We start from the raw sequence: 14238 nt of genomic DNA on the forward strand, positions 1-14238 counted from the left end.
CCCCTGGCGGGAGTGATCTCTGCGCGCTGGCTGCCTGCCGTGTGGAGGGGTTTGGTTGGGCCGCTTTTCTCTCCTCCCTACTTTTCAGTGTATATACCGGTTTAGATGGTCTTCTAAAACCAAAAACGTCGAGGAGAGCGTGAACTTTGTTGGCGGAGTTCATGGAAACAGGTACTAGGGGAAGGGTAGAAGGAGGACACTGTCCCCAAAAGTACTTAGTTTTGTAAAGGAACATGGTTTTTTATAAGGTAGAGTTGTTGTCTCGGAGGTAATGTTTTGAACACCAGCAGTCAATCTCACCAAAAATACAAAGTGTCACAAGCTTGACTTTACTGGCTTTAGTTCCCCTTCATCTGTCGTGCTGGGAAAAAGGTTCTTCCCCACACCTTAGACCTTATCAAATAGTATACTCAACTTCTTCTAGAAATACACATGTTGTAGAAGTATAATGTTCATGGAAAAATGTAAAAGGCACAATTCAGGTTTTTACTTTGTTTAATGAATTACATTAATTTTCAGAGAAAGTGAATCAGAGGTAACTTGGAACAATGCTTATTCTCAGATTATCTTGCTTTTCCTTCTAATGATACAATTTAATTACCTAGCCTTTCTCCACACAAGGAATAATATGAGAAATAGGAGGTGCAGGAAAATTGGAGTACTTACTAGGAATATGATACTAAAATAACAGTAGGCAAAGTGAACTTGAAAGGCCTAGCTTGTACCACCAAGTACAACTGCTTATTATGGCACTATTCAGATTGCTTAACCTTACATTCATAGGAACAGCCCTATCTGTGTCCTTTTGGCACGCAGGGGGCCGGTCAGAAAAAGGAGACCGAAACTTAAAAAATTCTGTCCTGGGCTACGGGCACAATCTCCTTTATGTTATCCGAACATGGTCATCCAACCCAGGTAAATGTGGTTGCTAAATTTCGCTTCACTTCATAGTTTGCTGTCAAATACATCTCAAACTGAAGGGCAGCCATTGTCTGTTTTCAACATGTCAGTAAATTCCTCGGTGGAAAGGAAAGGCTTGTATTGATGAGGGTGATGAAAGGCAAAGAGACTTCTGAAATGGAGTACTACTCATTGAACAATGGAAGAGCTGATGCTCCTGACAATCAGCTTGGTGTTACAGACTGGGCCCTCAACTGCGAGTGTTAAAACAAGTGATTTCCTGAGAAGCGTGCTGTGCCCTTTGCCACTGCCCCAGTTGGAGATGTGCTTATGCAGTCGTCATCAAATGGGGTCACCTCCTGGACAAATCCGGAAGAGTAGGTTTCTGCGGCAGAGGGGGATGAGAGTGGAAGTGGCAAAGGCAGGGACAAAGATGATGGGAAGGAGGAGAGCACATGCAGAGGGATCAAGAGCACCGTGCCTGTCAGAAACTCTGCTTTCCTCTTGAACAGGGTTGAATCCAAAGTGAGTCATGCTGCTTCCTCAACATGATGACCATTTTCCATTGGCCATGGACATCCTGCTCTGGTTTGTCCTTCAGTGTTGTCCCTGTCCTGGCCACCTACTGTGTTCCCACTGGCTCCAGGGCAGCTTAGTCTGCGCTCTTTAGGAAGGGTGGAGGAGGCTTCCCTAGTATGAGAAATGTTCATGGCCACAGTTGTGATGCTTCCAGCAGAAGCACCATTTCACTAGCTTGCACAAGCTAAAATAATTGTGTGAAATAAAATGGTTCAGTTTCTCAGGAGCTGGCTGTAGTAGTCATTGTTAGGTAACCAGCTACGCCAGTTACAAGTGAGCATTTCTGCTGGCATTCTGCTAATTTTTCTTTTGAATTTTATGAATCATGCCACAATGTAAGGTTTAGACACGTTCTCCGCACAGCGGTAAGCATTAAACAGGAAAACCTCTTAAGAACCAATCATGATGAAAGGCTAAAACATTTTCCACAGCTTTCAGGTTTGCCTGTGCAAATTTCAGATGACCCAAACACACCATCATTTTTTTGCCCCTCACACATCTTTCTAAAAGGGCTGTTATTTGATGAGTAATATTTTTTCTCCACCATTTTCATTTTGTCTCGGTCTGCAGGCAGGAGACTTCCAATGGCCACATATGAAGTTGAGCTCAGGCTGCAAAGGGCACTGTGTCAAAATAGTACAGGAAACCTGTGTGCTTACAAACTTGAAGAAGTGGTTGTATGCAGAAGAATTTTGCCTTTCAGCATAGTTCACCCTTACCAGAAATGGTGAATTTTTTAAAAGTCTAATTCATTAAAATAATATACAGTATGGTGACAAAAGAAAGCTCTTTATCAGTAGCTCAGAATGGTTGTTAAAGACAATGTGGTTTCTCAACTCAAAGTACTTTATTGAGGTTTTTTCTCCCCCACATGGTCAGCATAAAACACAAGCAATAGAACCCGTTCCACCAAAGAAGTAAAACCCTATTGATAGCCCTAGTGGTTTCTCTTGAGAAATTTGAAGCTTAATATAGCTGTAGTCCTGCTGACCTGCAGTCAACTTCCCATGGCAGAGGAGAACTATAAAAAGTAAAGGTCTCTCTGGTTCAGTTACATACCTCATGGAATTACTATTTTTTTTTCCTGAAAGCCGAGTGTAGCAATAAAGCTGTGAGCCAGTGGACCTTTTCCATTATTTTTCTTTCTGTATTTGCCACCACAAAGAGTGTATTTTATAATATCTATAAATAAATATATATGTGTATATGTTAACCCTTATGATACTGATATTTTGAATGACTAGGGTCATACTGAAAGATGTGAGAAACGGTGGAATGAGAAGGAGAAGGGTATGAAGGCTGGAGTATCAGCAGGAGATCTGTGGAAGTCTGAAGTACCATTTTAAGTGTGCCAGTGGGGGAGGAGGTTCAAATCAAAGCCAGTAGAAAGAACCTCCTAACTTCTTGCAGCTTGATGGTGGTCAACTTTACTCCTAAAAGGTATTTTAAAGCCCTTTATGCTAGTGCTCTATAGCGAATACATTTAGTGGAGCTCTGCTTTACACCATCCCAGGTTGGCTATCCACAGATGACCCTTAAGCAATGTCTGAAGCTTGCTCACGTGGCTCTTAACTTCTCTGTTTCTGATGAAAATCTTTGGCATATGCAGCAAAGCACCTTTCAGTGGGTTTTCTGGGGTTTGCCAGTTTGCTTTATACCTTTTTAGCTACCACCATGTTTTCTTGGATTTATATATTTCTTTACAGTATTGAATTGCTGAGAGGTGTGTGCGGAGCAAAAGTCTTTGAAGTGGCACATCAAAGACAAGAGTTTGATATCTTTAAAAATCACATTTTTCTGGGTAGTAAAAAGAGGCTCCAGCCATGGAGGAAGATTCTCAGAGGAAGATTTCCTATGTCTTGTGATGAACCAAAGGGGTCAGGTTTTTCTTACTGAGATTACTGAACCCGCCTTCTAGGAATCTGTGGTGACTTCTTGCAGGACTGCAATTTATGCAAAACCACAGTAGGGGCTGCATAGGTTGACAGAGTGCCTCATGCTGCTGTCAGCTCCATGAAAGTAACTGAATGGTTGTAGAAGAGGCTAGTGAGTGAGCCAAACAACTGGAAGAAAAGCAGAGAAGAAAGCTTAGAGCAGACCTACACAAATGATGGACTCATCTGAATCTGGGCAGATCCCAGACAAATAATGCCCACTGCATTCCTGTTGAAGGTCTCAGTATTTCTTACTCTTCCCCCTGGGAACCAGCTTAAGAGCACCCTTACAGTTCTTAGCTGTGAATGCAGTGTGCAGTGCAGAGTTAGAACAAGAACGCTGATTTTTTTTTTTTGCTAGGTGTACTTTGGTAAAAATGAACCTAGTAGTCCTGGTTCATGTGCTAGGATAGGGCAGTTGTAGAGATCAGCAACATGAACTCAATGGATCTAAACAGTGGAAAGTGGTTTTTTCCATCACCTCATCAGACAAAAGCCTCTCAACACAGTTATCTATTGTTAATGGATTCTATGTAGGCATTGCAGCTATGTTATTTATTTTGCAGCCTGGCACAGATTAATAGTTCTCTGGCAACTCTTCTCCAAGGCTTTGAAAGCCTTTATGAAGGGCATCAGTAGGCAAGCCATGCTCAGGAAAAGCTGTGGTAACACAGTGCCTTTGCAAAGCCTCTGAAAGTTTGGGGGGGTCCCGGACCTACTCACAAATAAAACCTGTGGGGGCTGGGGTGGCCATTGCCTCCTATGGATTCTGTTTGAAGATTTCATTGAGCTAGATCATCTGCTGCCTCGGAAGTTGGGAAGTGGATAGCATTGCTTTTCACACTGAATGGAGGAAACCATGATCAGGAACTTACTGGAGTTTTTCTTTTCCCGTGGGTATTTCCAGTGGTTGTGGAAAGGTGGAGATCACCTGCTTTTATGTCATTTAGCAAACTCCTGTCTGTATCATTTGGTGGTTTCTTTAAGTGTTCCTGCCAATATCTCTTTCCTATCAACCATATAAATTTTTTATTCCTTTTCCCTCAGAGGTGATTTTCATATCAGTGTATAGGAAGGGTTAAAATCTTGAAGCTCTTGAGTCCTTTTTGATCTGACATTGTTGAGTAAGCTGCAGAAAGCCTACCTGTTCTTGAGCATGCTGCAGAGTAACTAGAAGAAATGGAGCAAAGGAGCAACTGAAAAATCCAGTCCCAGTTCTGTGATAACAGCAGAGATATTTGTGAAATTGAAGTGCTCTCTCTGGACTTCAGGTTGGGTAGACACTATATTTGCTATCGTGTTTGAGAACTGTTTGTCTTGTGTTTGTTAACTATTGAGGTTTCTGTTTTTGAATTTTTGGAAGTGAAAGAAGGTCTTCTGTGGGCTGCAAGTGGAGAGTTTTGTGCAGGACCAAGGCAAGTCAAGAACAAAATTCTTTTTCAGAGATATTCTATTCTATTTCTGAAGTTGGTCGGTTTAAGGTAGTGTGTTTTTATGGCTGTGTTAAACCTGTACAAGACAATGATAGTGACTTTTTTTTTTTTTTCTTAGTTCTTAGGCAGATTTTAGCTGTAATCTTTACTGCAAGTTTTATTGAAAGTTTTTGCAGACTGTTCACCAAATGTGGTATCTACAGATTGGTAAGTAGAGTACTTCATTAGGGTGAGACAGGTACACAGACTGAAACAAAGGAGTTTTTCATCTTTTCCTCTACTTAAAGTACTTGAATGCGCTATCTCTGAGAAGACAAAAGAATTAAGAGAATGATTTACATAAAGGAATTGGTCAATGGGGCCTCAGTTACTGAAGATAAAAATCAGAGCAATTTGTCTGCCATCTATTGTCATTGTCAATGCAATTGGCAGCTCTGATTTAGACTATCAGGCAGCTGACAAGTTACTTCTCCTTAGCTCTGTCTGTCTCAGTCATCTGACTAATCTTGTACAATCAATCCTAGCATCTGACAGAGGCTTGGGACTTTGATGAAACCAAGAATATCAGCCTAGGAGTGCAAAAGTAAAGCTTGTTGGTTTGAGAAAGCAATATGAAATGATACCGTCTTTTATTGCCATGGGAGTTCAGTTGTTTGTTCTTTCAGCTTCTCACCTGGCATACATTTAAGATCCAAGCAAGAACGTATTAGCTACAAAGCACAGTAGTGACTAAGATTGCTGTTTTGTGTTCCTCAATGGGAATGAAATTCAATGATAATGAGGTACCTCACCTGCATTAATGCTTCTAGCAATCCTGCTAGATAAATATATAGTAAATATCTATGTACTTTAATGATAGAAAAATCTGTCTTTCTGGGTTTATATTGATTTTTAATTGACCCCTAATAATCAGGATAGAAAGTGGCACGTTTGCAGGAAAAGCTAGGACACGTTTTGGAAAAAGTTTAAGATTTGTGACTCCCACTGGCTGTTCTGCATAATATAACATTGCTACCTTAAAGTAATTATTTATTTTGAGTTGCTTAAAATAGAGAAAATAAAAAAGGCCTAAGAACTAGAGATGGAATGACCAATTAAAGGGGGGATTTTCAAAATTTGTCACAATGTGGATTATGTTTTCAGAATGTTTTTTCCCTGAAACCACTTTTTCTTCCATAGTGTCTTGGAGTAACTTTGTAAGGATTCCTTAGAGAACTGCTATCAGATAATGCATTTTGTCTGTCTTATAATTCAGAAATCCACTGAAGAGCAGTATTCTATAAGGTACTGGGTGGATCTTGGATTTGCAACCATTTAGAGTCTGACCTAATAATATTAATTCTAACACAGAAGTAAGACTACCAAAGGGTGGTGGGGTTTGGGGTTTTTTTGGTGGAGGGGAGGGTCTGTGGGTTTTTTAAATGCACTTATATTTTTTCTCGTAGATCGTGGAATAAATTGTCCAAGACAATATGGTACTTATTAGAAATCCAGGAATGACCTTGTAGGCTGGAATACTTGGGAAACTAGCAAGACCTTTTTGCTACTTATTAATTAGTGTGGTTTTGTACATAGACAGGCACCATGATCACAGTGAGACATGTTAGAAGAGGATGTGCCACTCCCCTCAGTGGTAAGGCCAGAGTAAAGGTACCATAGGTCCCTAATAAACAATTTCCTAATGCAGCACTGAGAGGACTTGAAGTTGTCTTGAGAAACAGTATTGTTATTTCTAGAAAACTGAGCAGTGGCTGTCAGTGGTAGTGAAAATCAGGATGAATGCAAGAATTTTGAACAAAGAAACCTTACTTCTATACTAGTGTAACAAAGAAATTATTTGTCACAGCTTTTGTGAAGCTGTGTCATGTGGTTATGTCGCACCACGCAGTGGCTCACAGTCTCGCTTTGCACTCAAAGACACCGTGCTGCAGGCTCATGCTGGGACACTTTTCTCTGTTCCTGTGTTATCACCATGTAATTCTCACATTCACTTTGAATTTACCTTTGTCTTGTGACCCAATTTAGTCAATCTCACGTATCAGTGTTTGGACTAAGTCAGAGGTTTGTGTGTAACAGGGAGGCAAGTTTCATAGGGAGGCCTAGTGTATTTTATTAGACCAGCTGATTTAGTTGAAAAACTTTTGGATTCACAAATCCAGTATATCCTAGGAGGTGTGTATATGAAAAGGGTGTTGTTCTATAGGAGGACAGACCTGCTCCTCCTTGGCTGGGATCGCTCTGTCATGTTCACTCTGCAGGAGGTAGGAGAGATGGTAAAATAAACTAGCCAAGAAATGAGTGTAGGGAAAGCATCAAGTAGTAGAGCAGAACCACTCAGTCTCACCAACAGCTAATGCCTGCCAAATTGCTATCCAAGTAATCAGAAATCTGTGTCTTCTCCCACACTGACTGCTTTGTGCAGTAAAATCATTGGCTAAACCTCTCTTGGCTATCTACCCTTGTCCCAGTTTCACTGAGGGAAGTGATGGATACGGATAAGATTTTTTGCAACTCATGGTATGCATCATTTATGATCATGTTTGCATCATAAATGTTGTTAACAGGTCCCTGTGACAAAGGTGAGAAGATGCTAAAGACATGGTATTCTTTCCTGCTGTGTTGTCTGTCCTTGCGGCTTGAGGCTAATCCTGGTCTTAAAGTGAGGATTACTCAGAAGGGGCTGGACTATGGTATGTCTAACATTGCCAGAAGTTAACTCATGATAAATACTCTACGCACAGAAGATAGTTCCTTAATAAAGGTGCAATGTAGAAACAAGCTCCTTAAATATTGAAATAGAATAAACTCCTTTTGTCATTTCACACCAGGAACACCCTTTGTCTCTTCTCTCAATTATTTCCTTCCTTTCTGTGCACCCCAGGTGTGAATTTATCCTTGCATTGGTGACTGCATTCTCCTACAGTCCAACAGTGTTTCTACTACATTCCTCATATTGATCTACTTTCTTAGAACCAAAATGAGATGGTAATATAATTGGTCCTTTTTTAAAAGTGTCAAAAACCTGATTGAAAGTGCAATATTTAATTGAAGATAATAAGACATAATTGGAAAAAAGGTTACAATTTTGGTAGCTGCACACCTTTACTCTCATTCCTCCATTTGGTGTGGGATAGCATCTGCATGTGCCATTCTTTCAAAAAAATCTAGTAACTGTCTGCCATAATTCTGCCCCTTAACAGAATATCAGCAATTTCCACAATGTATTTTCCTTACTCTTTCTATTCATGCTAACTTTCACTGTCTCTTAGCTAAGACTTACTCCACGGGCGTGGAGGGCACGCAGTCTGATTTCAATTGTTTACAGAATTAATAATAATAATAAAGGTTAACAAGGCACAAATTCAACAAAGGCTGGGTCATGCTAAGGATTAATCGTCATTTATGTACTGAACATGCTGACAGGTAAACAATGGACTTGTGAGATGAAAAGTAGAAGCTCAGGGTTTATGCCTTTGAGATGAAAGCAAGGATCAGGTCCACTTACTTCTCTGTATGAGCATTGTTTTAAAGGCTTTTGAGGAGTTGAGAAGTGCAGGGCAAACATCAGTCACCCAAAACAGAACTGATCTCCATATCTTTTTATGACACACAGGAGAAATTGCTCCCTAGGGGTCTCTCATGCCTTTAGAAATGAGAATTCAGCCTGCTATTTCTCAGTGATTTCTTTTTGTGACATTCAGCATGGCCTTCAAGTGCTGAACGAACAGACTAAGTTTGCACACCCCTGCATTAGTAGTAAGAACAGACATTTAACAGTGTGCCTCGCAAAGGTATTTCTCGTATTTGAAGAGCACGGTGCCTGTCATGTCTTTTCCCTTAATATAAGATATGAAGGCTGAGGCAATAGATCCTGCCTGCACGCTCCTTCCCTGCTGCAAGAACCTTGAGAGAAATTCCACCGCAGATCACTGGCTGCCTTTACTGACAGTTGTAAGAGAGCTTTAAGTTATTACAGTCAGAGCCCATATTTTGTTTTGAGGCAGGAATTCCCAGGGAATCATAATTTACCTCTCCTTCATAAAAGATACATTTTATTAAAAGGTATTCCAGTGTTGAGTTATCGTTGATTTCAATGCTTTACTTTTTTAATACACTGAAGTCTGGGAGAGAAGAAAATAGATGTTTTGTATTGGGTAACTGCGAGGCCAAAAGCTAAAGAAAATTATGCTAAAAGTATCTGAAAGCGGGACATCATTCAGTATTAAAGTTTTAGCAGTGTCTTCATCAAAGATGAGCAAAAAGAAGGAAGACACAAGGAATCTCGGGTTTAAAGATGTTCTGTTTGTTGATGATAGGGTCTGTGTGTATTATCAATGCACAAGTAACATTGAAGCATTCAAGAACGTAGGGATTCCTTAAAGCAAGGAGAGAAGATAAGGAAATACGTCAGAGATCTGCAGCATGCTGTAATGGATAAGGTGCAGTGGTAAAACATATGTACTCTGAAAGAAACAGAAAGAAAACATTTTAAAGGATTGTCTTTAAACCACAAACAACTTCCTGTACACAAGCAACAATCCAGATAGTTCTGCATGTGACATACCAGCACTTCAGGTGCATATATCACACTTCTTCCATAAGTAAACACTACATGTAGAAGTCATCTTGCTACTTCTTAACTGGCTTTTTCATCCAACAAGTATGAGACAATCCGAGGTAAAGGTGATGACCAAGTGTTTCCCAAGGCTGTCCACATTGTGAGTGAAGTGAAGAAAGTATAGCAGTTTCAGAAACCTGACAAGAGTTCTAGAGTATAAAATACAACTCACAGACGAAATGATCCTAACAGATGATCTTGATCTTGGGTTAAATGATTTGTACATGAGGTTAATAGACGTTACAAATGGGCATATAAGTAGTTGGAAGGAGGTCTAGGTAAGGATCATAGAAGCAGTGTTTCAAGAGCTATGTTAAAAGTGATGATTAAATTACTTAGCAGTATATCAGGACCTTTGGGTGCCTGAATCCGATCTGCAAGGCATGTGCTTTCCTCTGTCCCCTTGTAGGGAGCAGGATTGGGATGGAGCTCCTGAAGCAAGCAGTATTGAAAGAGACCTTCCCAAGCTGGAGTGGGCAGGAGAGTTTCTCGGTTGTTAAGGTCAACTACGTCATTTCAAGGTAAGTAAAGGAAATACATTTTCAAGTTTTAGGATGAAACAGCAATTTATTACCGCATAGTAATAATAATGGAGTCATTGTTTTTTTCAGTGTAAAATTTTAATGGTTCATGTAACTCTGTTCCCACTGCCCAAACACTGATAGGTTTTATAAGTACTTCCTTCTACCACACTGAGAGACGAGCTTTAGAAAGCTTCTGAAGGAGCATGTTGGCTGTTTTTTTAGTTGGTTTGTATCAGAGTTTGGGGCAAGACGGGTGTAAGCATGGCTATGATACAGCAGGGGAAATGGGTGGGAAAGAGGGCAGAATTGGTGTTATTAACAGTCTCCTACTGTGAAGGACCTGTAGCAGTGAAAATAACTTGTGTTTGATGAGAAAAAGCCAACAAAGGGATAAAATGAAAATGTGTGCAGAGGAACGGCGTATCTGGACTAACATGGCAGGAAGATGACTTTTACAGAATCTTTTTGGATGGATTTACAGCGGTAAATCAGCATTTTGATTGGATAGGGCTTGACACCTATTTCCCGCTGAGGAAAATGATTGTACCAAGAGCAGCCAGTAGAAAAACAGTTTTATAGGGTTTCCTACAATTTCTCCAAATAAGGAGACTAATATAAAAGCAGGTTTTTCTACAGCCTTCACTCCCATCTTCCAATAGGCTATAAACAGAAAAACAGAAACTTCTGGTCTTTTAATATTACTATCAAGCCAAACTCTGCTGCTCAGTAGCATTTTACTCCCTTTTCTTTACAAATTACCCAGAGCAAGGAATACCAATCTGGGAGACTTCATGTACTTTCTGCTGGATAGGGCCTACATCCTTTATCTATACCTAATATTTTCCTAATAGCCTGCTTTCCATCAGGCTTCATTGTATTATACGATCCTTGTGACCTTAATCCCTGCACATCTGAGAGAGCTGTGTTTGGACAGGCTGGAGAAGAACAGACTATGGGGGTGGAGATGCATGTGTGTCTTATTGCACGTCTTCCACTGTCTGCTGAGTGGTGATTATAGAGAATATGCAGCCAGATTCTTCTGGAGGTACACACTGAAATGATGATGGGCAACAGACATAAGTTGCATCAAGAAAAGTTCCGATTAGAAGTTAGGAAAAAATGCTGGGGAACACCAGAACAAGGGCCCAAAGAGGTTGGGGAATCACGGTCCTTGGAGGTGTTCAAGACTCAAGTGGGCCGGGCCCCTGAGTTGGCCCAGCTTTGAGTAGTGGATTGAACCAGAAAATCTACTGGGGTCCCATTCCAACCTAAATTATTATATGATCTTCAAAGCCCCAGTTCATTCTCCTAACCATAGTTCTTGAAATTGGCCATCTTCCCAGTGGATAATCTGATTTTAGCTCACTGCAAACAAGATTACTTGAGGCAGCCTTACTGCTGCCCAAGATGTTGTTGGAGAATTATGGTCATTTTAACTAAAAGTAGCTGGTGCCTTCTGCACCCGGGAAAGTAGATTAAAGGCAGTTGTTTCAGAGATCTCTGCCAGATATCAGGAAACAATGAGGAATGTATACTACATGATAAGATTACAGCTGATATCTTTACAATGTTCGGCTTAATTCAACACACCCATTTGCAAAACAATATCCTTGAGTATCAGAAACATTTGTTTTGGCAGGGAAATCTTCGAGTAAGATTTTGGTTAGAAAAATGGATCCTCTCCAGAGCCCTTTACTGAGGCAAGGGAGAGGATACAGAATGGGGAAAGAGAAACTTTGATGTTCTTCAGCAAATGCTAGCATTCAGACAACCTGGATTTATTTATAGATGTAGCCACTGGGTTAACACACAGACTTATTTTCCGCCAGCAAGGACATTTCACTTTAAGGAGTTTGTTTTTCTCCCAAGGGGTGGTTTGTGTTTTGGCCAGGCATCCTTTTTTCCCTGGCCAGATATCAAGGATTCTTTTTCCAAGGATGCTACTAAGTGTAATGGTACAAGTGTCTTTCTTTCCTAAAATATACAAGGGTCAGTCATTTCTGAAAAATTCTTTTACCGAAGCATAGACTTTGCTTTTTATAGCAGAAGGGTTTTCAGTGATCAAGGAGTCCTTCTTACTCTTCTGACGTGCAGTCTAATATCCCCCTTTCTGTATTCTATAGGCTCAGAATTAATGCTGTAGATTTCCCAGAAACTTCTGCTTCTTTTATTCCTGGCACTGGCGTTAGTCTGTCAGTGGCACATGCTTCTGCTACAATCAGTGCAGACTGGAGAATGAACACGTGGCTGCTGTAAGTATTGTACAGTGTGATGCAGGTGCGCGGGACAGTTCTGGGAGAAGGGTTGCAAATGAAATTCAGAAATCTAGTTGGTAATTATTATTTTTCAGGTCAGATACGCTTTATCGTTTAACAACAATCTATCTGAATAAACTTCCTAAGAAGGCAACATCCCCTGCCAACTAATTTTTTTTTTCTTTTTTTTTTTAATTATTCTATCCCACAGATTGTCTCTTTGGGAAGTATGAGGTCAGACATTTGTTAGCATGCTCAGTTTGTCCAGACTGTATATTACATGGTATTACATGAATATTCAGGACCACAGAGTTTGCAATGGCCACACTTGTTACTTTCTTTGTGCAGTATAACTGGAAGGTTGACTCTATAGCTAATTATCTATTTGCTGGTACAGTGTATATTGTCTTCCAAAGTGCTCCTATTAGAGGAAGGGCACTGTCACAATGCCAAACATTCAGAACTTTGGAAATTCCAGAATTCGGGTCGCTGTGGAAAACTGACCTGTGCATTATGGGATTGTCTTTAATGACATGATTGCATACTGGTTTTTCCTCAGCATTTTTGCTATAGAATTTTAATATAATAATCTAGATTTTCTTGGGGGCAGGGGTAGGGCTAAAACTTCCGGGATATCAGAAAAGTTTGCAAGGTGCTAATCTCTACAATTTGGGTTAATGGAGTAACTGGTAACAGCAGCAGGCGTTGCTCTGTTTGCAACCCAGATAGTACAGCAAAATGGATCACCAGGCTGCAAGTTTCCCATTCAGTCTCAGTACTGGTGGCTGGAAACTGCTGTCACTGTGCCCCCAACCTGTCTGTTGTCCCTTCTGCCATACCAGTATTGTGAGGAAAAGGATACTGTGTTCAGCAGGGCAAAACAGCTCTTCCCAAACACAAAGCCACCTCTCCCTCTTGCTGAAGGATAAGGACCTGGGCAAAATCTGGAGAGACCCCGGATGTATAAAACCCCAAAGACTTCACAGATGGCAAGAGAGGCAGGGAGCTGGTATGCAGGATTTGGCAGAGCAGATCGTGGTGGAGGTGGTGAAAGCCAGCTTTGGTTGAGTTTAGGGGGTGAAGGGTTTTTCTTGCCTTTTTGAGAGCCAGAAGGAACAATCTGTGCTGCTCTGTTCAGTATGATGTTTTGTGAATGGCTGTAGGTTTAGACATATCCAGAATATGCCCTATTCTTCATCCCCTCTGTTCCCTAGTCCTACATGTTGCGACCATTGACAACCCACCCCTCCTGGGCTGTTCCCAGGGTCTTGTCACAACTTTTTAGTTGTAATAGTGTTATCCCTGCATTTCCAGCCCTCCTCTCCACCATGTCCCAGAGCACTCTGCCAGTCATAAAATCTCCTGGCAGGCCCTTTGTTCCTGGAAGCCTGTAGCTGAGACCCTGCTCAGAGAATCAGGATTCCTCCTGAAGAAGAGCAGATATAAGGGTGCAGGAACAGAGGACCTAAGTAGGTGGGATTCTCCCCATCTCCCAAGCAGCCCTAAAAAAGGAGGAGGAGGGCTGAGATCCTTTTGCGATGGTCCCTGTCACTGAAGTATGGGTAAGGCTAGGTTGGAAGGATCTTTGGAAGTCATTTTGTCCAGCCTCCTGCTCAAAACAGAGCAGTCACCGGACTCGAGCAGGTCAGCTGTCTGTTGGTGATGGTGGTGCCACAACCTCGCCAAGTAATCTGTCCCAGTGCTGCACAATCCTCCTTGGGGAAGTGTTTTTCCTAATGACTTGTGGGATGGGGGTTTGGTCAGGGCCTAGAAAATGAGGGTCTGAAGAGTGGTGCTTCCTCCAGATAGCCACTTAATGCACATATACAGACTGAAAGGTGGGGTTGAAAATGGCAGTGGTGGTAGGAGGGACATTGTGACTGGCAGTACTACTCACTGGTTTGGCCAGGTATAGTCTATGGTTTGGGGCTGGATTATGATTAATCTTTCAGGATTACAGCCTCCTTCCCCAGGATTTTTGCTTAGCCTGAAAAA

General features: G+C 41.2%; 1 protein-coding gene across 1 annotated transcript in view; it reads left to right on the plus strand.

The window, feature by feature from the left end:
• Nucleotides 1-14238, plus strand: part of LOC115352567 (BPI fold-containing family C protein-like) — a 30074-nt gene that overhangs the window by 183 nt on the left and 15653 nt on the right. The window contains exons 2-4 of the mRNA XM_041129614.1: nt 784-915; nt 9874-9985; nt 12112-12240. Of these exons, the coding sequence (XP_040985548.1) occupies nt 784-915; nt 9874-9985; nt 12112-12240 (373 nt within the window). The remainder of the gene's footprint in view (nt 1-783; nt 916-9873; nt 9986-12111; nt 12241-14238) is intronic.

The sequence above is a fragment of the Aquila chrysaetos genome, chromosome 17 (assembly GCF_900496995.4).
Source record: "Aquila chrysaetos chrysaetos chromosome 17, bAquChr1.4, whole genome shotgun sequence".
Taxonomy (NCBI): Eukaryota; Metazoa; Chordata; class Aves; order Accipitriformes; family Accipitridae; genus Aquila; species Aquila chrysaetos.